We start from the raw sequence: 27,852 nt of genomic DNA, 5'->3' as shown, positions 1-27,852 counted from the left end.
GTGCAAGTAGTAACCATGGTTACAAATCAGCATATATCTTGTTAGGTGATTGTACTGGAGAGATTTATATCAGCATCTTTTATTATTTTTTTTGAGGGAGAACAGGGTAAATCCTATTATAATGTCCAGTTTTTCCCTCAGTAAAAGCCTTACTTAAAAAAAAATCAATTCTTCTACCATACATTTAAATTGGGGTCTGAGTTTAAGAAGTTTCTCTAGGTGTTGCAGATGAATCATTTTCCCAATTTCCAAAGAATATATTTGAGTAATATTTGTTTGAATTTCTAGGGTAATGCCTAGAACCTGCAAGGAAGAAGCATTTCCTTTTGCCAAGCTAAAGGGTCAGTCTGTGTAGGTTGTTATTATTATTTGTAATAATGTCAATGATAGTTGTGACTATGGTCATCAGTAAGAGTGATTATTATAATTTTGGACTGAGAAGGTTCCTTTCCCCTTTATTGGTAACAATTTCATTATTTCTAGATATAGTCATAGAGTTTTATGGTGTTATATTAATTTTAGAAAATATTTTATTGAATGACTTTTCTTTGTTGCTTAAGAGAATAGAACTAGACACTATGGATGAACATTTCAGTGAAGAAGATCTTTCTTCAGACTCATGATGTTTTAGGGTGAGGATGGAATGTAACTTTTTGGAGTCCATTGATTTCCCAAGAGTATGGATGGCCTAATGAAGGTTTTACTTTTCCCAAGTTCAAGCTGGTAAAGCCTGTCAGTAAGGACATAGTCCCTTCCCTTTTGTATAAGGATGTAGGGTTTTCCAATGAAGGGACCTTTGTACACTAGCTTCTGTCAAGGGAGAAGATTGTAGGAACTGACTACTCAATGCTAGAGAATTTTAAGACTTAAAGCAAAGGCCTCTATTTTTGAGAATTCTTAGTTAAGCCTGAAACATATGGGGATATACATTATTCCTAAGACTAATAAATTATTAGTGGAATCCAGCTCTTTTTGAGCATGTGTATGCCTTAGCTGGCACTCTGATTATAATATACATATTGAGTTTTGGTCCAGGCAAATATTGCTGCCAACCTGGGATACTGTAGCAGTTTACCACATGTAAGAATGAGCTTTATGTCAGTGAATTGGATCACTTCATTAAATGGCAAACTTCCTGCCATCAAAAGCATATAAGTAAATATTAGGAAACTGGCTATATCTAATGTTAAAGGCGAAAAGCTGCTTGGGTGAGAAGTTGATTAGATGATCTCCAGGTGCCCCTTGAAGCTCCACAAGCTTCATCTCAAGGATCTGCTCTGCTGGGATATCTAAACCTATAGTATCCTCTCAGCTATATTCCTGGACCTATGAATGTATAAGTGTGAGAAAACTCTAGTATTATATGTGAGGAATTTTGAAGCTTACCCTTGATTTATGTTTTTTTTTTCCTTATTCTCTGCTTCTTTTCTCTTGGTTCAGCAGAAAATGGAGTTTTTAGAAAGAACCTTTGCCCAGTGATTTAGGCAATCGTTAACTAGTATAACTAGACCCAGTGAAGCATTCACAAGATCTCTGCTTTGTTTTTCTCATGATGCCTCGTGTGTTTTTACCACTTACTTTTTTTTTCAAGCCAAATCATCTTCAATATCACTTCAGTAGCAAATATAGAAATCATAATGGCAGGTAGCAAAACAAGCTAAGACCACAGCCTTCTTCAAAAAACGTTAGAGGTCACCATTAAAGAACTTTCTATATGCACAGTGTAACGTACATACACATCTACTGCGTAGGTTTCTTAAGTAAATGATTACCGATGGCCTCTATGTTCAGTGAGATATCTAACTGTTTTGCTAGATGCTGCCCCATGTTGGTCTGCCCAGGGTGCTGCATGTCCTGTGTGTGATGAAGAATAGCTAACTTTAAGCATCAGTACTTCATTTTTTGAGTTGACTTAGATGATTTCAACCCCTCCCTCAGGATATGAGTTAGAACTGCAACCTCTCTGAACTCATGTCCTTCGGCTGAAAAATTCCAAAGGATGCGTGGTTATGGGACCCCACCATGGCATTTCTAACTCACAGTTTCCCTTGAGTTCAGATGGGATTTGTGTGCATGATTGTAGGAAAAAAATAGAAAGAAAACAAAACTGATTTATTGAACATCTGAGCAGAATATTTCCTCGTGTTGCCTTGAATAATTCTTAAAGAAATTCTATAATAGATTATGCTCTTATTTTCTAATGTTTTCTTGCTCCTAACTTTGTCTTCTTTCCATGGTAACATGGTGACATAATTCTTTTTATATTTCTGTGTATGGGTCCAGTAAGCTTATTCCAAAAATAGGTGAGGTGGGAGTCACCATTCTGTCTCCTTTCCCAGTCGCCTATGGGCAACTGGGAGAGTCCCAATCATAAAATAATGGTTACAGCAATTTATATCAGGTAGGTTTGGGTCATAGAGTAAAATCTCCTCCCCCTTGGGACTTCTTAGAACTAGATAAATAGATGTGATTTGGCAATAGAACAGGGTCAACTCAGAGCTGAAGCATCTCAGTAGCTCTGACTTTTCAATAACAAGGCAATCCTGGCACTTGCCTAGCATGTGTGACGTCCTGGAGTCAATCCCTAATAATGCCAAAAATAAATAAATAAATAATCAATTAATCCTGGGCTCATCTTATTTCTGACCAGAATGCCCCAAGGTAACTCTACGATCATTAGAGGCCATAAAGTTACCTTAGCATTTGGACTAGAGGTGTCTCAGACTAAAATTGAGTATATGAGCAAATAAATACCAGGAGTTTGTGCCCTGCTTTCATTCTATCTCAGATTTGAGGCATTTTAATCTGGAGAGTTCATAGGGCTACTCTGGGATTAGAGGTGTTCAAACCCTTTTTCCTGGAGGTTGTTTCCAGAGCTGTGGGTGACTATTCAGTGTAGATCAACTAACAGATGTACAGTCAGAAAAGCCACAAGGAGTTACTACATGTGCAAGTTAGTTTGAAGGCCTTTCCCCAAGTCATGGTTTGTGAGCTATAAATCTAGAATAATAAGGAAGGGCTACATTTCAAAGTGGATGCCCAGAGAAGATGTTTATTAGCCTTTTAAATTTCTATGTAGACATCTATAGCTATACTTAGACTTATGTTTATGTTTATATCTATAATTTTATATTTATTTGGCTGCAGATGTAGGATGTATTAAATGGCTTCTTTCCTATGTACATATCTATACTTTTCAGATATAAAGGTTTTTGGTGACTAAAGCTATAGTTTGGAATCTGATAATACAGAGCCTTCAGAAAAAAAATTCCTTTACCATAATCTAAAAAATAGTGTAACTGGTATTTCATAGATCATATTAAAGTACTTAAAATTGGTTTTATACTCTTTTAAAATTTTTGGTCTCTATGTTATATGTTTGATATAATTAGATATCCTAAGGTTATTGCTAGTCAATAATGCTTCTGTTTATTCCTAGGTAGTTAGAAATAATACATTTAATTAATACTTTTGTAAGCTTAGACATATACAATATATTTTTATTAAAGTATTATGTGCAAATGTTTTGAAACTGAAGAGTACAAAGAGATTATTTTTCTTTTTTTTTTTGAGATTGGTTCTTGTCATGTTGCCCAGGTTGGTCTTCAACTTGTTATCCTCTTGTCTCAGCTTCCCAAGTAGCTGGATTTACAGGTGCACTACCAGAAAAACTTCTAATGAAGAACAAACTCTTTTGCTTCATCTTCCCTCTTTCCAGGCCTGTCCTTATAACAACCACTTTTAATTCCTAGCGGTCTCATTTTTGTCTTTTAGTTTTTTTCTGTGGTTATCTTCCTATCTTCATATAATAAGAAGCTCAATTTGCTATTTCTGATTTTTCAGCATTAGATATTGTTACTAATTTATTCTTTGATAGAAATAATTTATCTTATTTGTACACTTTTCCTTTCTCCAAGTAAGTTTTTATCATTATTCTTAGTTTTGTTACAACTAGCATTTGTAACTGTAAGTAGCAAATGTGTGCCTCAGCTTCTTTTTTAAAATTTTTTTAGTCTTTATTATGTGCATATGTTGTTTGGGTCATTTCTCCACCCTGCCTTCAGCTTCTTTATGCAGCAAGGATTGTCAGGATCTTTGACTTCTTGTCTTGTGAGGACAGGATGTTGGCATCCCTACCCCTTTCCTTACTGCTGATGCTCCCATACTCTCATCACTGCTGCTTTACTTTTTGTTGTCAACATGGGTTAGATATACATTCTTGTTTCTACCCAGGCATTCTGTGCTTTCTCTGCCAGTTTATTCTAATGGTAGGAATCCACAAGTAGAATTTATATTATGATTATATTTACATTATGTGCTTTATATACATATAAAGCCTTACGTACATTTCTTTTGTGAACTTTTTAAAAATTGGAGTCTTAAATTGCATTTAAAAATACCTCTTTCTGTATTCTCAAGCTCCTTCAATATCTGAAGGTTAGTAATAAATCTCCAGAATGTTTTGGTGTCAACTTCTGGTGGGTCTGCCCCTCCTGTTGTCTCCCCTCCCTCCCTCTCACCCTCATGCTCCACAGAGACTGCTTGTTTTCTAGGTCTGCTACGCAGTGGGTATTCTATCATTTGCTTCCCTTCCTCTCTTGACTTAGAGACCATATGTCTACTTATTTTATTCCCTCATTTTGCTAAATCACAGTGTCAAACAACTTTGTATAAAAGGATATATAAATATTGACATTTGAAAGTTTTTTTGCCCCAAGTTTTCTTACTGTTTTCCCACAATTGATCAATGATTTGGAGGAGTATAGAGCACTTGATTGTAAACAGCTTTCTCCTATAAATCATGTTGGAAACATGGTTCTATTAGCTTCTACACGAAGCATTAGCTTCTTCTGCTCAAGACAATTAATTCCAAGATCTAATTCTAGATAGAAAATTTAGGATATTCTCTTCATTCTTGGCTTCACAAAAACCAGGACTGGTTTTCTACTCATTTTTTGTGGTTTGTTTTTTCTTAGGGGACATTGTGATCTGGACTTTAATTCCAGGATTTTTTTTTTTTGATAATGTTCTTTCCTCCCTTTTCCTTCTTCTGGATTAATAGGACTTACTGGGTTGATACTCTATACCTCTAATCTATTCTCTCATATTTTCTGGCTATCTTCCCCTTTTTCCTTGCTTTTTGGGAAGATTTTATTTTCTAACTCTTAAATTGAAGAATTGTTTTATAATCATATATCCATGTATATGTGTAAAGTAATTATTTGTTCACTTTTAAAAAAATTTTATTTTACTTTTATTACCGTATTATTATTATTGTACTGGGGGCACATTGTGACATTTACAAAAGAACATATATCTTAGTTAAATTCACGCCCTCCATCACCATTGTCCTTTATCCTCTTTCCCCCATCTTAGAATAGTTTCACCAAGTCTCATTTTTCCTTTTTCATAAATGAGTACATAATATTTCTACCATATTCTCCTCCTTCACCTTTCCTTTATAACTTTACCTCTCCTATTGATATGACCCTTGGACAGGACCTCCTTCATCTTCCTGTCCTTCATTTTTGAAAAATGACATTTTTGTTTAAGATAGCTATACAGAAAGTTTCATTATGACATATCCCGATTTGGTTAATCCCATTTCTGGGTATGTGTTCTGTATGTATTTGTACGTATATATAATATTGCTTGTATTTGTATTGGGCCTAAATTCCACATATGAGAAAAAACATGCAGCCTTTGGCTTTCTGAACCTGGCAAACCTCACTTAAGATAATGTTCTCCAGTTTCACCCATTAACCTGCTAAGGACAAAATTTCATTCTTCTTTATGGCTGAATATAACTCCATTGTATATAAACATGTGTATCATGTTTTCTTATTTCATTCATCAGTTGTGGAACATTTTGGCTGTTTGCATAGCTTGGCTATTGTGAATAATGCTGCAATAAACATGGGTGTGCAAGTGACTTTATTGTATCCTGACTTAAAGTAATTATTTGTTCACTTTAAAACCCTTTCTTCTGTTTTTCAGAGCAGCCAGTCTGTTTTGTAGATGCAGTATCTTCACACTTTTTATAAACATAAGAGTTTTTATTTCAAGTTGTCTAAATTACATTTCTGTTTCTGATTTTTTGTCTATTGTTTTCTTTATTATGGTTGAGTCTTGACCTTCCTCTCTTAAATATGTGATGGTTCTCAATTGTCCATTTATATTTAAGAAAGACCACTTGCTTCAGAGTGAGCAGGAAGCATTGTCCCAAGAAGGTCCTCTGAATACCAGAACTCAGAGAGCTTTGCAAATGCCTGCACTAATTGCTTGATCTTATTGCTGAGGCCTAACAGTATAAATGCCTTGATTGCTGCAAGTTATTTTGTCCACTGGAGTGGTGCTAACCTTAGGATTTCCAGAAATTTACCTACTTCAGCTTGTATCTTAGCTCTGTCTTACTCCACTTGGTATCTTTCAGTATGGAGCATCTTCAGAATTTTGTAGAGAAGATCTCTTTTGTGACTTCATGTCCCTTTGCATATTTTGGGACTGCAGTTTCTAAATAGTATAAATGATGTCAGGTTCTAACGCTCTAGTTGCTTTTCTTCTTGCAGAGGTTTTGAAGTCTCTTGTCTGTGTTGGTCTTTTGCCAGTTCTTTTCATTGATGTGACTTTATACTTGTTAAAGTATGTTGAAAAGGTGAAAAGATAAACCCATTTATTAAATCATTTGCTAAGCTTACCATCTTGAATTGGTAGCTTTCTTAAAATATTTTAAACTTAAGACACTCAGAGAATTCTTCTGTTAATCTGATTAGTGAGATTTTACTGTACTTGGATCTGGTGTCTCTATGCAGGTGCAAGATAATAGGTCATATTTATGAAAACACATACTGGTATATATCCTGTGCTTGGAATGATGTGCTGCAGGAACCTACTGAAATTCCTTTTTAACATGGCTGAGGTATTTAGTAAAGATCACTTTGGGTCTGTGACTATTTGGAATGAAGACAGTGAGATGTTCATTTACTTTTCTCATATTCTGCAGTTGATAGGCCTTTGCCATTTACCCTTTTACTAGTGACTGTAGGCTTTTCTCTTTCTACTTTTGTGAGATAAGGTTATAAGTTATTTTATACACATCCATCTACATCTTTATATTGAATACTTTTTGTTCATTGTTTTATATTATGTGTATACCTATGTGTATATGTGTGCTCATGGATGTGTACATGCATATGTGACACACACACAGAAATATTGTAAGATCACAAATACTATAATCACAGGGACTTTCTAGTGACTTTTGAGTACTTTGTAGTGGCTTTCCTATTTTGTGAATTTTCAAATTTTGTCTGTTTCTGAATGGTTCCTCACCCAACTAGTGATTTCTGCATGTTATTTGTGTGCACATGAGAGAGAGAGAGAGAGAGAGAGAGAGAGAGAGAGAGAGAGAGAGAGAGAGAGAGAGAGAATGAGAGAGAATGAGAATGAAAATGAAATTTTTAAAATTGAGTTATTTTATATCACAATAAAAATTAAATATCTAGAGCAATATTAGCAGAATGAAAGTCATCATGAATTACAATATTTTGTGTTTACTGGTTGAATTTTAAAAGAATTAGAAGAGATGAACCCTGTGTATTTGACATTGAAATGTGTATGACCTAACATTGAATCTTGGGATAGCTCAGAATAGTCAGAAGATTAAAAAACAGGAGAGAACAGAGAGACCTAAGTTGAGGATAAATAATCAAAGGGAGTTGGATAATAGAGGTCTTAAAGAGTAGAGAATGGTCTTTAAAAGAAGAGAATAATATTTGGGTAGCCTGAATGATCCAAAGATTTGTTGTGCTGTGGTCTGACCCCTGCATATGTCCAGATTTCTGTATAAGCATTTCTTCTCCATCATCTTTGTCCCAAATGGTAGAAATGACTTTAGCTTTTGGCTGAACTTCACTCACATACTTTGATCATTATTTGGGTCTTTTGATGTCTTCTTCTTCCCTCCAAATTTGCTCCACTTTCCATGTCAATCACATACTTTGAGTTATTCAGTTACCTCTGCTTTCTTTGCCTCAAGGTTCTCCTTTCCTTTAGTTGAGGTCCTGGCATCTGTTTGTTCTGCAGCCTCATTCCCTGGCTATTCCTTTGCAGGTGATTTCTTTTTCCCTCCTTACTGCTTCTGACTTCTGCCCCCACTGCTAGCTGACAGGCTTTTGGGAAGCTTGGTATATTCTTTCTGTCCTGTTAGTTCTGGGCCAGGTACAAACTTCTTCCTTATTTTTGCTCATGCTTTCCAAGTCTGAAGGCTATTGGAGGGTGCGCACAAGCATCTCTCTCCATAGGAAATGTACTTTGCATAGTTGCGTTTATGGTAGTTACTCCAAATGGAGGCCAAATGATACCCATTCATATTATTCATTCATAAATATTCATGAAGTACCACTAATGCCAAGCTCTGAGGCTAGACCTGTGAATAAGACAAAACCATGGGTCTTAGCTCTGGACTCTTGGAGTTTACTGGCATTTAATCATGAACAAATAACTAATAAGAATCACCTAAACAAAACAATTGAAAAGAAATAAGCAAATTTTTCCTTAGTTATGAAAATCCTTCAAAGAGATCCTAATGTCTGATGATATTTTTAAATAGCCTTAATCTAATATTTATACTTTAAATATTTCTGTATTTTATTTAAAGGGTGGGGAAAGGAAATGTTGAAGGTCTTAATGATCTTCCTGTTTTATTCTTATTTGTAGTGGCGATAGCTCTTAATTACCATTTGCCATGGCAAACATTCATTTCTTGTAGATTTCTCAATCAAACTGATTGTCCCATTATATTCCTTTTATCAGTGATTGAAATGGAAAGAAATTGAAGTTGGAATGACTTTAAATGTGGAATACCAACATGGAAATCATGGAGAAATGGCTATATTACATTGTAGAATTTTACAAGCTCTTGACTATGACTATGAATTATGACATTCAGAAACATGTAGCATAATTTTTTAGTAATTAAAATTGTTACTGATTTTAATATCTTTGTCACAGAGCTATAGTTTGATGCTCCTGTTTAATCACAGTGACACATAGAGTAGTTCAATATTTTTCTTCTTCATGAAAAGGAAAAAATAAAGAAACAGCTTTATTTTTGGGAACAGCTAAGTCAGAAACCAAGAACATATCTGTCTTAAATATCCTTTGCAATGTTATATGGCACATAGTTGGCATGGAAATAGAATATTGTTTTGTGGTTATACATTATATTCATTTTCTCTTCCTTAGACATGGTAAGGTTTATGTGTTTATATAAGTAAAATAGAGATACCAGTTTTCTTTACAGAGGATGTGAGTTTGGTATTAAGAGATCAAAATTTAAATTGTGGCTTTACCATCTACTGTGTGACCATGGACTTCCCTTCCTTGAAATTTGTTTATTTGTGAAGTGGTAATAATAATACCTCACAGTGTTGATATGAAATTAAGTAAGACATTTAGGTTAAAGTACGTAGTACTCAAAAAGATTAGTTGATCATTAATCTTGGATGTAGACATATTTCAGTAGTTTTGTTATGTCAAAAAAACCAGGGAAAGTAGAATATCAAAGGGTCGATGGGGTACAGAACAAGTGAACGTGTTGTGTTAGTCAGATTTCCAGTCCCACTACAATATACTTGAGATAAACAAGTTATGATGAGGAAAGGGTTATTTTATCTCAATGTTTCAGGGGTTTAGTTCATAATTACTTGGCCCTGAGGCTGCATGGTGTATTATGGTGGGAGCTTATAGTAAAGAAGGTCTGTTTTCCTCATGGTAGAAGTGAAACAAAAGAAAGAGACAAGAAGGGGTCAGGGTCCCAATATCCCCTTCAAGGACATGCCGCCAAAGACCTAATTTCTTTTCACTAGGGGCCTACCTCATAAAGTTTCCACCACCTCCCAGTAGCACCCCGTATGGGTATCAAGCCTTCATTCAGAGCTAGGGCCTTCAGGGGGATGTTCCAGATCCACACAGCAGTACGTGCATTTTCTTGCAACTGTATTTATTATTAGTTTTATGGCCCTAAGCAATAAATTAGAATCATACCTTTGAATAGACACTTATATGTCTATTATATGTAAGTTACCTTAGTGGTTTTTTTGTGTTTTAAAACATTGTTTCACGATGTAGCTCAGGTTGACTTAGAACTTGTGATTCCCCTGCCTCCACTTCCTGAGTGCTGGCATTAGAGGGAATGCTTCCTGGCTTAGTAACAATGATTGTCTTGGAATGATTTCTTTTTGTCTGTTTTGTTTTGGTAGTGCTGAGGATTAGACCCAGGACCTTGTGCATGCTAGGCAAGCACTCTAGCACTGAACTACATCTGTAGCCTTTTAGTTATTGTTAAAAATGGAGAACCTGGTATATGTCACAGGCCATGAGATCTTTTAGTTTGTCCTTCTGTTCTCTGTTGACTCTTATGGGGGCTTGAGGTAGTAGTGGTAAGAAATTTATGTGTCAATGTATTACATGCATATTTATTGTATACATTTTATGAATATATTTAAATGGTTTTTCCTATGTCATATATTTCTTCACCTTTTTATTGTGCCTTAGCAACATGTGTGCTAAAGAATAACAATGATTTTCAAACTTAGTACAGACTGTAATTAATTTTTATAGAAACAGTATGTACCTGCCAAATGGGTACTTTGAAAATGAAATTCTGTTTGATTGTGTGAAACTGCTTGAAAATGTGATTCTCCAAAGCGTTCTTTTTTTATGGCCAGAAAACAGTGACATGGAAATTAATTATGACTATGCATTCAAGACTTTTTCTTCTCTTTTTAAAATCAAACTTAAAAAAACAAAGTTTCTTTGGATCAAGAACAATGTTAAGATATTTATACACCCTGTTTTTAAATGTAAAGAAGCAACTAGTAGTAGACTTGAGTGAAGACCACCTATGCCCCAGAAGTCACATATGCCCCTTGTATTTCATCTGTTTGGTTCAAGGTGACATTTTTCTCTATTCCCCACACTCACTCAAGATTACAGTATAATAAATTTTTATTACAGCCCCATGCTGTAAATACAAAGCACTGATTATTCTGACAACGTGAATGTGTCTCAGTGCACATCAGTTAGAGACATACACAACAGCGCATTGTTGGGGGCCTGTTGTATAACAACTTCTTGGGTTTGTTAAAATCTGATTTCTACAAATAATCTGGTTTGTAATCTCTTTTGGCTCTTGTCCTGTCTTTGATTTGGGTAAGATGTTTCTAGAAAAGAGTAATCAAACTCTTTCTAAGGGAAACTTATTTATTTGGTTTTGTAGGTGAGGCTTCAGAGGCAAAATCAAATGTGATTTTGTTGTATATGTGTGAGTGGGATGTAGTGAGGATGCTAGTTTAATGATTTGTTTGAGATAGGAAAGTTAAGAGCAGTAGCTTGGAACAGAGAAAGTTATTATAATTATCCCTCTGACTACTCCAAGTTATCTGTGCTGCTTTCAACTCAGATTTGGAGTAGGCTATATCCTGTTAGGATGCCTTATTTTGATCAGTGGTTCTCAATCTTTACTGTGCTGTGGAACCACTCAGAAGGTTTAAAATCCATGTTACTCTGCCCCATACCCACGTTTTGGTAGATTCAGTTTGAGGTGAGCCTCAAGAATTTGCATTTCTAACAAGTGATGGGAATGCTGCTGGCCCAGGGTCTCCAGTGTGTGAAGCAGTGATGTGGAGCACTGGGGAAGCCTTTGTTTATCTCTGGTTCAAGGTGTTAGGGAATAGGGAGTGATGAATTTGATAGGGAGAATGATGAGAAAAGAATGAAGAATGGTGATCATCTTGCTTAGTTAGCTGGAATTATTGACTTCTGAGCTCTTACAGTATATTACAAAGTTAAATATTCATAAAACTGTTAATATTAATTACTTTTGTTACTGGGAACCAGATAAAGTTAGGGGCAATAGATTTGTTTCTTAATATCAACCTTCTCTTTCTCTTCTGGTTCCTGTATCTTCCTTCAGCCTGTGTCTTCCTCTGTCTCCCAAATACTATAACTGTAGGTAGTCATGTCATACTGTCTTTCAGAAAGGAGAGAAATGATGAGATAGCATTTGAGATTTCCTGGCAAGGTTGTCACATCAACCAAGTTTAGCATTATAATAAAAACCTTATTCATTTGACTTTTACCTATTTAGGTTTTGTACTAGTTAGGACAGAGCTTTGGCTGAGATACATCTTTGCAGTATTTATAAAAAGTTTCCAAAGCAAATCAGTTAAGTTAGACTGTTGCCCATGAAATTTAAATTATTTAATGAAGAACTGCTTTCAAATTATTCAGTACTGCCACTTACATAAGATTGATTTAATAATTAGAAATCTATCTGATCTATTCATCTATACAAGCTGCTTTTAATTTATAAGTATGATTAGGATTGATAGGCTTATTGCTTCAGGAATATATAATTCAGATTTCTTAATTAATTTAAGCAGAATTTTCACCTAGTTAGTCCATATAACTGGTTTGTTTTTTCATGTAAAGTACAAAATTATACTATCCATCATTTTCTATTAATTTCCATCTTAGTATTACTTGGAGACAGTCAAATTCATACCTGATGTCTTTTGTATGGAGTGACCACTAGCAGTTTAGTATACAGTTCAAAGCATAAAATGTGGCCTTCAAAGTGGTTCTTTAATTTTGCTTATAGAGTATTTTTTCAGATGTTTCTTTCCTTTAAATAATACCCTGTGCTCAAATTTTCCTAGAATAAAACACCCTACCAGATAAAGGATTTAAGAGATCTAGGCCATGCTTACTTAATAAAATGCAGCAGAGTGGAAAATATCCTGTCTTGCTAGCTCAGGAAAAGTATGATTTTTCTAATCTAGTATTTAAAGCCAATTACATTATTTAAGAAGCTGCTGTTACATAAATATTAACTTATTAGGGATAGATTTTAGTCTTTGGTAAAATTATGTTTTGGAGTTTCTATCTGAAGGGATTAAAGTCTATAATACAAAGAATGACTGAGAAGTCCATGTGAAGCTGCATTTGAACTTCAGTGCTTCTTTTCAGTCCTTGTCCTCTTGCTATGAAGACTAGCCTGAGTCAGATCATTGAGGATTGATAACGAATGTATTACTCAGCATCCTACGAGGGTTGAGTCAAACCCTCTGGCTTTGCAAAAGTTACTCTTTTTCTTAGTAAGCCTAGAAATTTCAAGTCCAGTTGCAGAAAGAAAGTTCAGTGTTCTGTTGACCTGAAAATGGTCTGTGGCTATTGTAGATGTTCCTTCTCTCTGTGTATAACAGTGTCTGAAATAACTAGATGGATTACCAATGAATTTTACCTAGAGCTGCTATATTGTAAGGAAGATTAGTTTCCAATGAGGCATTTCTGTTGAAATTCATTCTTTAACTTGAAGGGGAGGCTTGGCATGTTAAGGAGGAAAAAGGGACATGTTTATTTTAGACTGGCAATTGGGAATGCAGAGACATAAGAGAGCCTGGGATAATACTACTTAAAAGCAAAGACTGCGGATTCTGGATCAGATGCCAATTAAAGAGATCAGTTTGTGATCAAACTGTCTACCCGAGAAGGGAAGGAAGGTGGCTTTTTAGGTTGACCAGGGAGGGTGGTGTTCTAGGAAGAGCTTTTGAGGCCTGGGTAAGAGGAAGTCCAGGCTTGCATCCAGGGCCAGCTCTGCTGATGGGAGGAAGGATTTGGTGTCTGTAGGTAGAAGAAAAGGAAAGGAAGCCAGGTAAATTTACATGTGTGTAAAAGTCAGTAACAAAAAGTGACCCAAACCCAAAGTTTATTTTTATTTTAGAAGTTTCTTTCAGAGTTTAACTTATCTTGAAATAGAACCAGGCAATGAGATTTAAAGTTTTTAGAGTTTTACATACTTTCTATTTAACCATGTTTTTACTCCAGCCTGGTCTCTGGAAAATGCTTCAGGAGAATCTAATGTGTTAAGAAGCATCATCATCATCCCATCACCATCTACTAGCGTTTATGAAGTATACAACCAAAGTCTAACTCTAATTAGAGTTTGCTTGTGTTTTTCCAGGTAGCCCAGCCATGACCCATAGGAATCTGACTTCCTCCAGTCTGAATGACATTTCTGATAAGCCAGAAAAGGACCAGGTAAGCAAAGAACCCTTGCCTCTTTGAAATGCAAGGCTGAATGTGAATCTAATGAATGCTAGCCAAGGAGTGAGGGCAGAGTGACAAGATGTGAAGGGATCTGGAGTCAGAAGAGAATTTGAGTCTCGACTTCAGCCTTTATGATTCATTGACTTGGGCAATTTTAGCCTGAGAGCTACAGTAGGCTCAGGTAGTAAAACCTCTGCCTTAGGTTTGCAGTGGAGATTAAATTGATAGTTTATGGAAAAGATAATTTGATAAATTATAAAGGGTTAAGAAATGATGGAAATTGTTGATTTGGGGGCAACACATCAGGCAAATGTAATGATAGTTGTCTCACTAGCTCTATATTTGTCTATTCAGACATGTAAACAGCCTATCTGTACTGAAGAGCAGTGAGGTTTTGAACCTCTGCTTGCTTTCTTTTGAAAATAATGTGGTATAAATCAGGCCATTTTCCTAATTGATTGGGTGTCTGTGGAGAGATTATATTTCAAGAATGTAGTATATTGATGTTTATAAAAGGATGCTTCCTGATTTAAAAAAAATTTCAAGAAGGCATAGTGGCACATGCTTGTAATCTCAGCTACTTGGGAGGAGGAGACAGTAGGATTGTGGTTCAAGACCAGCCTGGACAAAGTTAGGGAGACCCTATTCTTAAAAAAAAAAAAAAAAAAAAAGGTGGACCTGTTGGCACACACTTATAATCCTAGCTGTGCAGATGACAGAGCTAGGAGGATCATAGTCCAAATACACAAGACCCTATATGAGCAATAACTAAAGCAAAGGGTTAGGGCTAGGCCCTGAGTTCAAACTCTAGTACTACCAAAATGAAAAAAAAAAAAACAAAAAAACCTCAAACCTTCAAAGAAATAAAAGTAGCATATACTTTTTGCCTGTATAAAAAAGTATCATATTTTAAAGAAGACAAAAATTCTACCTTGTTTCCTCAGGTTATGGGGAAAGTACCAAGGAGCATGAAGCAAGAAAACCTTGTCTTGGTATTTGTTAAGCCTGGTTAGGTGCATGATGGATCCTAGTTTTCTCCTTTGTAATATAGAAACAGTTCTTAGAAGATGGAGTATCTGATTATTACTTTGATAACTTACTTTTTTGTGCTTTGATATAATGGAAGAGTATGGCTCATGCTTAACATGCTAATTGTGTGTCATTTGTGTGACCTTATTCTTCCTTGCTCTCTGTTTTAAAATAGGGTGGCTTTGAAGATTCATCTTTTCACACTTTGCTGTTTTTTTAAAAGCAATATTTATGACAGTGTTCTATAACTGGCAGCACTTGTAGTAATGATAGAGGTTTTATAGGCTTTGATAAATTCCAAAAAAGTACAGAAAAGGTGAAATTACATTCTATCTGTGAAATGACTCCTGGACTCTTTTCTACCATCTTCTTACCAACATCATCCTATTTGGGCCTTTATCCTCTCAGATCTGAGTTTCTAGAAAAAACTTTGGTCCTAATCCCTTGTACCCATTTTCTCTCAATTCAATATACTTTTATTATTCTTGCCCTCATTTTTTCACTCTGGATTAGAAACTTATAAGGGCTTCCTGTTAAGTTCAAAATTTCCTGCATAACTTTTAAGATCTTCTGAAATCTTGTATTATCCTTCTTATCTTCATTTATGTATTTGTGTTCTGCAGATGATGACTCTGTTTTGATCAGGACTGATTGCTTTCTTCCACTTTTACCTTGAAATTAATTCTTGACTCCTTGAATTTACTGTTCTTCAAGTGCTAATATGGCCTGTTCTCCTCCCTTCCATCTGTCCACCTCTTGACATAATCAGGGAGAAGACCATTTAAATATGGAAACATAGGTAGGTACATACCTGAAACAGAAGAGGGATAGAATTTTTTTCAAAGCTCTTTTGTACATTTTGGCTCTATGAAAATTTCAGTTAATCAATGTTGATTATTTATGTTGTTTTCCAGGGATCTTAAAGTTGGATAAGGCACCACACTGAGTAGGGTTAGGCAGAGCTGGTTGGCAGACTTTTGAGAAAGTCTTATTTTGTGAGGGACAGCCCTTCTCTAGTGAGGAGTTTGTCAATAAGCATCTGGTAAGTGCTATCTGAGAAAAGTTTCTTACTTTCTTGAACTTTTTCATGTCTGGGAATATGTAGAAATTTGTTGGTTTAAGATACAAGTTATAAAATATTTTGCTTCTAAGTAGAAGAAATTGGTTGGGGTATTTGAAGGGGGGAGATATTGATTTTGCCATAAAACTTGCATAATTGGACCCCTTAAAACCAGACTTTTCATTGCCTCTTACTACTAGTGTCTCACAGTCATGAAGATTCATGTTAAGATGAAGCCACATGATTTAGCTCAGGAGTTTTGTTCTTTTTGTTTTAAAAGCAAACAAATGAAGGCTGATGAATGCAACATTATCAGAGCAATTATCCATCTAAATTCTTGCTCTTACAGTAGCCATGTTTAATCCAATGAGTTCTGCCTCCCCCAAAAGAGGAAGAAACTGTTCTTTGCTTCCTACTTAAGTGCTAGAAGATAGCTTTGTAACTGATCCATAATCTCTTCTATAACAAAAAGTAGAAGATAGCTTTGTAGCTGATCCATGATCTCTTCTACAACAAAAAATAGAGGAGGAATTCAAACTAAAGTTTCTAGTTTCTATTCCTACCCTTTTAGTAACTTCAAAAATACAAAAGTTCCTAAATCATTTTTGGATGAGAAAAAAAATGGACTTGCAAATAAGACAAAGCTATAGTAGACCCAGGCTTTTTTTTTTTTTTTAACCTGTTTTCCCTCTTTTTGGGTAGGAAAAAAAGGTTTCCAGGCTCAAATTTGTTTGGAAAAAGCTTGTATAATTAATTAGCCAACATCCTCGAAGTGAGGTTGGCAGTTAAGTCAAACTTGTCCTGTATGCGTGTCCAAATTGGCCCAAAAAACTTCTATTCAATTGCAACTGAAGCTTATGATTGACTGATTATTCTGCCTGGTCCCAACGTGAACAGTTGTGGTGGTGCCTCATGACTTCCTGGAGCTATACAGCTTCCCAGTAGCGTAAGAGATGGGTTTAATGTTCAGAGTTATGAAGAGGAACAGAATGGCTCTTCTTGACAGCTATATAGTGACAAAATCTGAGGGCATATTTTTTATGAGATTCTGTTTTGGGAAAACAGAAGAAACAAATCTGTGGATTGCACTTTTTCTTTCTGACTCTGCCAAGCTTATGTACTTATGATTTCAGTAGCGGCTGCCTGATTGAGAAATAGCTCAAAATAGTTAACAGCAGAAGAAAAGTACAGCCAAAATTTAGGTGATTCAACGCTCCACCAATATTCCAACTTGGATGTTATATCTATTAAGCAGAAAAACACCTGTGGAGAGTAGATTAAAAAAATACATCTGGAGCTCATCTAGTTATAAATCTACATAAATAACATCTTTTATTTTGTTGCTATGGAGCGTTTTTTACATTATCCATTTATCTTCTCAGATTATCTGAAATTTATTTGCTTTTCTATCTCTCTTTATTCCTTTTCTATATTTTGCAAAGTTTATAAACATGTGATGTGGGTGCTCATCAGATGCAATGTCTTTAACTCTTATGAAATCGGGTAAGAACATAGATAGGTTTTCTCTTTGTTTTACTTTTTAACTTTAACTCTTCTAGAAGTACTGTGCTTAGCAGTAGTACACTGATTTCAAATGGATTGACTGTTTTTCAGGTTTATCAATAATGCAATAACATCTCAGAATAATTTTACCTGAAATTGTAGCCTGTAGCTCACAATGGATTAAGTAGACTTAAAAATACCTTGCAGATTTTCAGGTAGACACGTAGGTTCACAGGACCTTATAACTATGTACCTGGTTATCACTTCCAAGATACTCGTTATTTAATAGGCTTATCTGAGAATTAGATAGTGGAATTTGGTCTAAAAATTAATCTGTAAAGTGTACTGTAATAATTTTTAGCACCACCTACTGTCTATTATCTTTAAATATACGTGAATGCTTTGATTTTTACGTTTGAAGTCTTGGTCTTTTATGGAAACAGACCTAAATTTAAATATTTAGCGAATAGATTGACAGCAGGAGCAATGGAAGGTGGAGGTGTTTGTCTTCTCTCTCCTCAATTGTTATGTGCTCATCTTCCTCTTGGTCTACTTCATAATTACATGTCTCATTTAGAATGTGATCAGATTAATGCTAGATCATGTTGCTCAAAATTAAACAAGTGGGTAATTCCAGAATTGATTGGTCATACCATTGTCTCTGTATTAATGCTTGTTTCATTGCACTGGTTCATCTTCCTTCTCAATTTACCTGTCACCACTTGGAATATATATCAGTTCATTATGGTGACAGGTGGTAACATGGGAGTGTTTAATCCAACAGAAATACATCATCGAGGTCAGCTTTGATAAATGACTGAAACTGGAGAAGCTATGGTTGAAGTCAACCTACAGTACAAAGTTGAGAAGCCAGAAACTACTTAAATCATCCTTAGAACCATTACTATAGCAGTGTATATTTTTGTCTTTGAACCAAAAAAAATACCCAAATCCCTATTTTTGCTGTACTTTTACTATATAAAATAAAAGATTGGCGAACAGAGTGGACAAAATTGAAAATAGAGTATCAGGAACAGAAGATAAAGTGGAGGAATTATATCAAACAGTCAAAGAACATGACAGAATGCTAAGAAAATATATTTAGAGCATGCAAGATATCTGAGACATCATCAAAAGACCAAACCTATGAGCCATGGATATAGAAGGAGAAGAGATACAAACTAAAGGCATAGATAACCTATTCAATAAAGTAATAGCTGAAAACTTCCCCAACCTTGACAAAGAGAGGAACATCCAGATCTCCCATGCTTGTGGATTGGTAGAATCAACATTGTGAGATCAATGAGATTGAAACAAACAAACAAACAAAAAAACAAAAACTACAAAGAATCACCGAAACAAAAAGTTTATTCTTTGATACTATCAAAAGCATTCTACATGTTCAATATAATCCCTATCAAAATCCCAATGATATTCCTCACAGAGATAGAAAAATCAATCCTAAAACATATGGAAACACAAAAGACCTTGACTAGCCAAAGCAATTCTGAGTAAAAAGTCCAGTGCTGGAGGTATCACAACACGTGACTTCAAACTATACTACAGAGCCATAACAATAAAAATAGCATGGTACTGGCACATAAACAGACATGAAGACCAATGGATTAGAATAGAAGACCCATACATAGCCAACTAATCTTAACAAAGGAGCCCAAAATACAGGATGGAGAAAAGAGCCTCTTCAACAAATGTTGCTGGGAAAACTGGATATATGCATGCAAAAAACTGAAGCTAGAGCCCTATCTCTCACCTTGTACCATTATCAACTCAAAGTGGATCAAAGACCTTAATATAAGGCCTGAAACTTTGAAACAGCTCCAAGAAGTAGTAGGAAATACACTGGAACAGATAGGCATATGCAGTGACTTCCTAAATAGAACTCAAAAGGCTTAGCATCTAATAGAAAGAATGAACACATGGGACTGCATCAAACTAAAAAGCTTGTGCACAGCAAAAGAAACAGTTACTAGAATTCAGAGACAGTACACAGAATGGGAGAAAATCTTTGCCAGCTATTCATCCAATAAGGGACTAATATCCAGAATCTACAGGGAATTCAAAAAACTCAACCCCCAAAGAATTAACATCCCAATGAAGAAATGGGCACATGAATTAAATAGGTAATTTTCAAAGAGAGGTACAGATGGCCAATAAATACATGAAGAAGTATTCGACTTTCCTGGCTGTAAAAGCAATGCATATCAAAACTACACTAAGATTTCATCTCATACCAGTTAGAATGGCCATATTCAAGGGCAGTTACACAGCAGTTGCTAGGAAGGATGTGGTAAAACAGGAGTCATTATACACTGGTGGGAATGCAAATTAGTACAACCATTAGGGAAAGCAGTGTAAGATTCCTCAAGAAGCCAAAAATAAAACTGCTATATGATCCAGTGATAACCACTCCTTGGCATATACCCCCAAAAATGTAAGTCAAGATACAATAGAGACACTTGTACAACAATGTTCATTGCAGCACTATTCACAGTAGCCAAACTATAGAAACAACCCAGATGCTCTACAAGTGATGAATGGATCAAGAAAATGTGGTATCTACACACAATGGAGTTTTACTTAGCCATAAGGAATAATGACATATGGTTTGAAGGTAAATGTATGCAATTGGAGGACATCATGTTAGGTGAAGTACTGCAGGCTCAGAAAGACAAAGGCTACATGTTTTCTCTCATATGTGGAATAGATCCAAAAGAAAAACAAATACACAAAAACAAACATGATCATATACAAACACATACTTAGAACATGTTTATAATAGTGGAACTACATAATATAACTCAGGAAAGGAGAGAAAGGAAACAAGAACAATAGAGCATCAACAGTATTGTGAACCACAGCATCTGTGAAGGTAGAGGAAATTAGGATATGTATTGAAAGCTTTTGAAAATAGAGGGTGGGAGGTAAAGGGGTTAGGGGCAGTAATGGAAGGGGTTGAATGGACTAAAGTAAAGTAGACTATGCATAGCAGGGATACATTAAGAAACCCCTTTGAACATAATCTTAGATATTAACAATGAAAGACAGGACTGTAAAGTAGGTATAGTGTGTGTGGGGGGTACCTGTGGAAGGGGGGAGGGTGAATAAAGGAGATGAAGTTGAGGGAACATGGTTGATAGATTTCATATACTTATACAAAATAGAACATAGAAATCTCTTGCAATAGTTTTAAGTGGGATGGTGAGCGGGTTGAGAGGGAGAGATGGTGGGGTGATCTAACCAATATACAACATAAGCCTACTTGGAATTATCACAATGAATCCCCCCTGTACAATAAACATATCCTAATAAGAAATAATGAAAAAAATTAGAGAGTAAGAATATTAAACCATTAAACAATGTATAAATTTGAAATTGCTAAGCCATGACTGCTGTACAATGAAATTTAAAAGGAAACAGTCTGTGATTGAATGACTCCTAATCCTTTTCTTGCACATATATAGTATAGGAATGAGCCAACCCAGTTCAGCTCAGATGACCTTTTCATGGTTTTGAAGCTATATTTCCATCTCAGGGCTCACTTAAAGGCTCCCTTGGCATTAATAGCTATTTCATATTCACAGTGATGGAAAAATAGCAAAACAACTCCTTTTCTTTTCCATGGTTCTGCCAAAATCCTTTGCAGTTCACGCTAAATATGGGTGGTCTTTACCCCTCAGGGGAGATGCAGTGGCTAAGAAAGGCTCATATTTTCAGAGGTTATAATTCTTGTCTTTAGCATGTTTTCAGGGACCAATGAGACACTGGAGAGCACCAAATGTAATCACATCTGTGAAAACCTGAGAACAAAGGCTTGTTGTGAGTCCTTAGGTGTCCTTAGTCACTATGGTTTTGGTAACTGCCGTGAGCTTCCCCCTGGCTCAACGGCCACAGCTTTCCTTCAGTTGTGTGTTTTTAGGGGAACTTGTATGGCTATGTAATGATTATCCTCAGGTTCCTTTCAAACAAGATCAGCTTGTTCTTAGATAATTAACAAAAGTGATGCTTGTCATCATCTTTTTCCCTTCTACTAGAAATTCAACATAATCACTTTCTTTTTCCCACCCTATGCTCTCTTCTATATTTAAAAATATTTAATAACTGGTGGTTGTTTAAGAAGCACTGGCATTAATACTGATTTCAAGAACTGATGTGTTTTGAAATCAGAACAGTTGGATTACCTCTTTTATTAATGCCATACTTTCTTGAAAGTTATTTGTCTGGATCAGACAGCTTTACCTTTAAAGCAGATAAACCTGTGTAATATAAACTAGGCTCTGTCTGGTGTTTTTACAAAAGTAGAGCCTTTTAGAAAATTTGAAAGTATGATTTTAAGTAACTGTGGAACTTCTAAATCACCCCATAGTGTATGGGGCTGTGATTTGAATGAATTCACTCAAAAATTATATTCTATGCTAAAAAGATGGTAAGTGCCTAGGGCAAATGAAGAAGATACATCTTTTAAATGATGGATTTTAATGTTTTTGGCAAGAGATAGATAACAAAGAACAAAAACAAGTAAACAGAGGAATAGGATAATTTCATAAGTGCTATCTTGACAGTAAAGCGGGGTAATGTGGAGAGGTACAAGAAGCCTGTTTTAGGTAGGAGGGTTGGCCATAGAGAAGATATAGAGGGAAGAGATTTCCAGGCTGAATGAAAAGCAAGTATAGAGGTCTTGAGGCAGGAAGGGGCACGTTGTAATCAAAAACAGAAAAAAAGAAGCCCTGAGTGTCTGGAGCAAAGGTAGCAGGTGTGCAGTGGTAAATGAGGTCAGGAAAACAGTCAGGGGTACCTTTTTGTTTTGTTCTAATTGTAGTGAAACACTGTTTTTGGCTTCTTATCTGGAGAGTTGCATATTCTGATTTACATTTTTAAAAGATCACTGAGAATGCACTGTGATAGGATGGAGGAATTTGCCAGTGTTCTGGTTCACCTGGTGGTGTTCCTGTATTAACCATCGAATGAGCATCTCAGTGTATTAAATTCAGAGCACAATAACCCTGCAGAGCCAGTTTCTTAACGTATTAGCCATGTATATGAATACCTTATTACTCTAAACAAAGTAAGTTCTTTGTGCTGTAGAAGTATTGGAATAAAGAAAAATAATTTCCTAGTTGAAATACTTTCTGTGCTCTATTTATTATGTTAAACAATATTAATGAAAATATTTAAATATTTGGGTGCACTATAAGTGATCATAGGCCACTGAGAATAGTAAGATTGAGGTTTTGAGTGATTCTTTCTTTACCATCAATCCTCTTGGTGTTACTGTGGCTGCCATCAGTCTTTCAGAAATGCCACCCTGGTCATGCACACAACTAATGGAAACCTCACTGGTGCCTTACTGAGGAAAGGTGACCATGACAAGCAGCTTAACCTTTATGGCTCAGAAGGAGGCACTTGGACATGGTAGGAACAGGATGGAGTAGCTGCATGTGGTCCTATGCCACAATCTTACCTGAGCTTGAACTCCAGAATTGAACTTCAAGAGCACTCCATTGCTATCAGTAATAATCTTTGGTGAAGGTATAGTCTCGTTTTACAACTTACCTATGACTATCTAAGCCCTTCTAAAACAAACCTTTTATCTTCTTGGAAGTGGCAAATTGGTATAAAATCAGAAAACAGCAATACCTTATGATGAATACTGTAAGGATACAGTTATAAAATTTTATAATAGTTGTAAATGCAATCATTCTTTATCTGCTGTATTGATATGTTAGTATCTGTAATATTTTTAAAGTCTTAGTATTTTCTAATACAAAAGTATTCACAATTGTTGAAAAATTGAAACAAGATAAACATGAATAAACTGGAAAGTGAAAATTCTAACCCTTCAAAATCATCACTGTTCTGGACTATTTTTGATGCCTAAATACTTACATATATAAGATATAAATGAGATCATATTGTTCTGTGAATGCATTTTTTTCTAACATACCAATACCATGAAGCCTACCTTATTCTTCTTGAAGGGTATATAGTACACATGAATCATATTTTACTGAAATGATTTTCTGTTAACTGATATTGAATTATTTTCAGCTTTTTTGCAATTACAAATAAATCTTTAGGAAATACCCTTATTATAATTTTCTACATTCTTTCATGAGTGTTTCTGGAGAGAACTTTTTTCTAAGTGCAATTGATGGTTCACCATGTATTGCAAATCCAATTAGCTTTCCAACAGATAGACCCATTGTGTCCTAGATCTTTTAAACTTGTTAATAAACCTCCCCCACAGCTAACATACTGTTCAACAATCAGATTTGAGTTTTTCTTTTATGAATCACTCCACTAAAAGTTTAACAACTCAGTTAAAGTAAAAAGAATCTCAGTAACCAGAATCTGCTGCCCAACTCACTTTGGGACTTTCTTCAAAAGATTAAAATATGTAGATTAAAACTGAGTTTATTCTCCTGGTCTAATTCAGTGTCCAAGCTGGCTCATTTCCCATGTGCTGGGGTAAGGAGGTGAGGAGTGCAGTGACTATAGATGGCCACCTATGTGTTTCTTGTTGCTTCAGCTAAAGATGTTACTGTTCCCAGCTCCATGAGATCTTTTCAAGATCTGTGGGATTTTCCTTGGCAATCAAAAATGGCCTCCTGTCAAGTACCCTTGTTGGTGGTCAGTATTTGGAACAAAAAGAAAGATTGCAAGATGAGTTGGACAAGTTCTCCCTTTGAAGCATTATTGAACACATTTGCAGCTTGGCTCTGCCTCTCCTTCCTTTTCTCCCCTACTCTCCTAGAGAACTTTAAGTGAACTAATATCCAAGTGGTATGGTTAGTTATCTGGAAGTGCTTTATTAAGAGCTGTGAAGGAGTGCTGTCATCTGAGAGAGCTCGTAGAAAGATCAGTGCATTGTCCAGTGCCTTTTTAGTGGGGGCATTGTTGTAGGTTCTGCTGCTCCCATCAATAGGCAGTCTCTGCATAGTGGGTCTATGAAGAGGCCACAGTGTGCAAGGAAGTTGCTCTTGCTCTTTTTCAGAAAGAGAAGGGCTTCCCATCATTTATAGCTCACTTGTCTGATTGATCCAGAGGTGAATTGATTTGCCTCTGCAATAATCTCATGATTTTATCAGTCCCCAGCAGTGCCTCCTAATTTCTCCACTTTTTACCATCAATGGCCTGATTTTGCTATCTAATACTGAATTGAAATAAAAATACTTCTTTTTTTTGGCCACCATACTAAAAGGGTAGTAGTGATTTTTTTTCTATAATTGAAAGCCAGTGGTTAATTCTACCAAGTAGGCATTCCTGCTTACTCAGTGTTCCATGCATACACATGGAGGGGGTAGAAAGTAACTGAGTCATGCTTTGAACTTCAAAATTGGCTTCCCTGATGATCGTTCAGTGGCTGTACCTACTAATATTGAGACAAGTGGTCAATTATAGTATACCCAACTGAGCCTATTCCAATGGAAGGAATAATTAATAACTAATGTAGATTGGACATCTACTTACACTAATGCTTTGGAGTTGATGCTATTATCTCTGTTTTATATAGATTGGCTAATTTGAGACCTGAAGAGATTAATTTCCCTAATGTTAAATAGCATCTAAGTGGCAGAGCTATATTCTGGTCCTCATGCTTGTACTTTTTAGCCAATATAAAAAGAATTCTGCCTGTGTGATTATGGTCTCTTTTGGATCTGAAGTGAAGTAGACAGGTACCCAATTGATAGTTTCTGGTCTTTGGTTTGCCTTTGAAGCATGCATCCTGGTGAATAGGCTAATCACCAGAATTCTATTAGGAATAATTTAAGAAAACGTAAGTTTCTTATGGTGACTGGTTGGACATTTCCGCTGTAGCAGTGATTAAAAGACTTCATGTTTTGTGTCTGAACTCTGGGTGGGATTTGGGGGGTCTGTAAAAAGAGGCTGATATAATTTTAAAAAAGCATAATATATGGTTTCAGATTGTGACTGTATATCTAGTTGGAATGGTGCTTACAGTATTGTACAGCAGGAGTTCAGTGAAAGACAAGATAACTGTGAAGGCTGGAGGTGTTAATCCAAGAGAAACAAGGGACTTTGGAAGTATCTTTTCATTTTAAAGAGGAAAATTAGAACTTTAGCCAGATGAAGAATTTTTTTCCTTCAATAAATAGATAAGAAGTGGGAGAAGTAAATTGAAATGCAACTGTCTGTGGTTTGACAGTGTAAGTGAGTACTTGGTTCCCCAGTAATGGACAATATTGTGGCTTTTAGAATTCTTTGAAACGATTATCTCAAACTGATAAAATACAACATTTCAATTTTAATATTTTGTAGCTAGTCCCATGTAAAATTAGCAAAAGTAGATTAGATTGGCTAGCTGTCTTGTCCATGACCTCAGTGGTAAATTGTAAGTTAGAACTCACTTGATTTATGAATCTTCACTGTGCTTTACTGAAATATCCTATGGTTCTTTGATGTTCATATTATTCAGTATTCATCCTCACTGTAGATATCATTACCTCTAGGACACTGAGTCTGATAGATACACCCATTGTAACTTTTTTCTCTTTCTGGTAAGTGGAAAAAGCAATCATTATTGAGCTTTTTCATTTTTCATTAGGCTCATGAGTTTTCTGATAAATAGAGCAGGTGTTATAATCCATTCAGAACAGTTTTTTCCACAGGGTTGTATGAAAAGGAAACTGCTCAATACAATTTAAAATATTTCACAAATCCTTATTATTGTCATTTTCATTATTTAAGTAAACTATTGCCTTTTGTTTTTGGCTTTTGGCTTTGTTAAATCATCTTAGATATCATTCCTGGTCTTTCACATTAGCATTGCTAATTTGGTTCTTTAAGATTTCATGCTCTGAATTTTTGTAATATACTACTCTACCTTCACTGTAATGAAAAGTGACTGATTGTCCTTCCATGAATATTCTTATTGCATGCACATTCTGTTGGATTCAGAAGTCTTTTCTCCTAGCTAGGCACAGTGACTGATGCCTGTAATCCCATCTACTTGGGAGGTGGAGATTGGGAGATTGTGGTTTGAGGCCTACCCAGGCAAAAAAGTTAGTGAGATCCCAGCTCAACCGATAGCTAGTTGTGTTAGTGCTTGCCTATCATCCAGCTATGTAGGAGGCAGTTGGTAGGAGGATCGTGGTCTAAGACCAGCCAGGTCAAAACTGGGAGGTCTTACCCAAACACATAAAGGGCTGAGATTTCACTAAAGTGGTAGCGGACTTGCTAGACCCTGAGTTCAGACTCCAGTACCACAAAAGTCTATTTTCCTTTACTTTCTACATCCTACCTTTACTTAAGACCTGTCAAGTGATTCTTTTTCCGTGCATCCATCCTGGAATATTCCAGCTGACGTTAATGACTTCTGTCTTGAATTTTCTAACATCATCGAGTACTTGCTATCTGTATTACTAATTTGTCATTTGTTGGTTATAGTTCTTTATGTATATGCCCATTTTCCCTACTGGCAGAGAGAGGCAGGGGTCTTGAGAGTTAGTTTCTGATGGTAATGATGATTACTGGTTGGGAGGAATAATTACCTACTTTCTGTTTCTCTTAGGACATTTTTAAAGGCTAAGAAAATGATTATGACTATGAGAGTTTCTCAAAGAAAAGTGATTTCTCAAAATGTTACTGTGTTTATATTCTGATGACTTTAGAAGTTAGCTTTTATGGCATCCATTGGCAGTGTGTTTTATTAGGTTAACTAGTTGCTTGAAACATACATCCTGCCCATATCATACATTAAAATTTTTTTTTTACTTAGGACACTCATGTAAATGCTGACATTTCAAATATAGTTTGTTCTCTTATTTATTAAAATCAATTTACACATTTTTCTTATAATGAAAGCTGAATGAACATATTTAATTGGTTGACTGACATAGTTTAAAGAAAACATCACTGAATTTTTTTCATATAAAATAAAGTGTAGAGTATCTCAAGGATATATTGGAAAATCTAGCTGCTGGTGCAGGAAGATGTTATATTGCAAGATGACATGTTATTGCTACTTTTACTAAAGTATAGCGCATTTCAAATCATAGACCATACCACATTCTACTTTTAAATATGAACTACTTCATTTCCTGTGACACAAAATACTGTGAAATTAGGAGGGAAGGCAGATCAAGCTTGGAAAGGAATCATCATTGAAT

General features: G+C 35.6%; 1 protein-coding gene and 1 long non-coding RNA gene across 6 annotated transcripts in view; both read left to right on the top strand.

Annotated features, from left to right (window-relative positions):
- Window positions 1-27,852, top strand: part of Slc4a4 (solute carrier family 4 member 4) — a 421,377-nt gene that overhangs the window by 270,516 nt on the left and 123,009 nt on the right. For all 5 annotated transcript variants that reach the window (XM_074042041.1, XM_074042042.1, XM_074042038.1 and 2 more), the window contains one exon: window positions 14,027-14,103. In XM_074042041.1, coding sequence (XP_073898142.1) covers window positions 14,027-14,103 — 77 coding nt within the window. The remainder of the gene's footprint in view (window positions 1-14,026; window positions 14,104-27,852) is intronic.
- On the top strand, window positions 14,110-20,484 carry LOC141410960 (uncharacterized). Its single transcript, XR_012435787.1, has 2 exons — window positions 14,110-15,940; window positions 16,056-20,484. It is a non-coding gene; the product is annotated as an uncharacterized lncRNA (long non-coding RNA).

The sequence above is a fragment of the Castor canadensis genome, chromosome 9, assembly GCF_047511655.1.
Source record: "Castor canadensis chromosome 9, mCasCan1.hap1v2, whole genome shotgun sequence".
Taxonomy (NCBI): Eukaryota; Metazoa; Chordata; class Mammalia; order Rodentia; family Castoridae; genus Castor; species Castor canadensis.
This window is presented reverse-complemented; position numbering and strand designations above follow the sequence as displayed.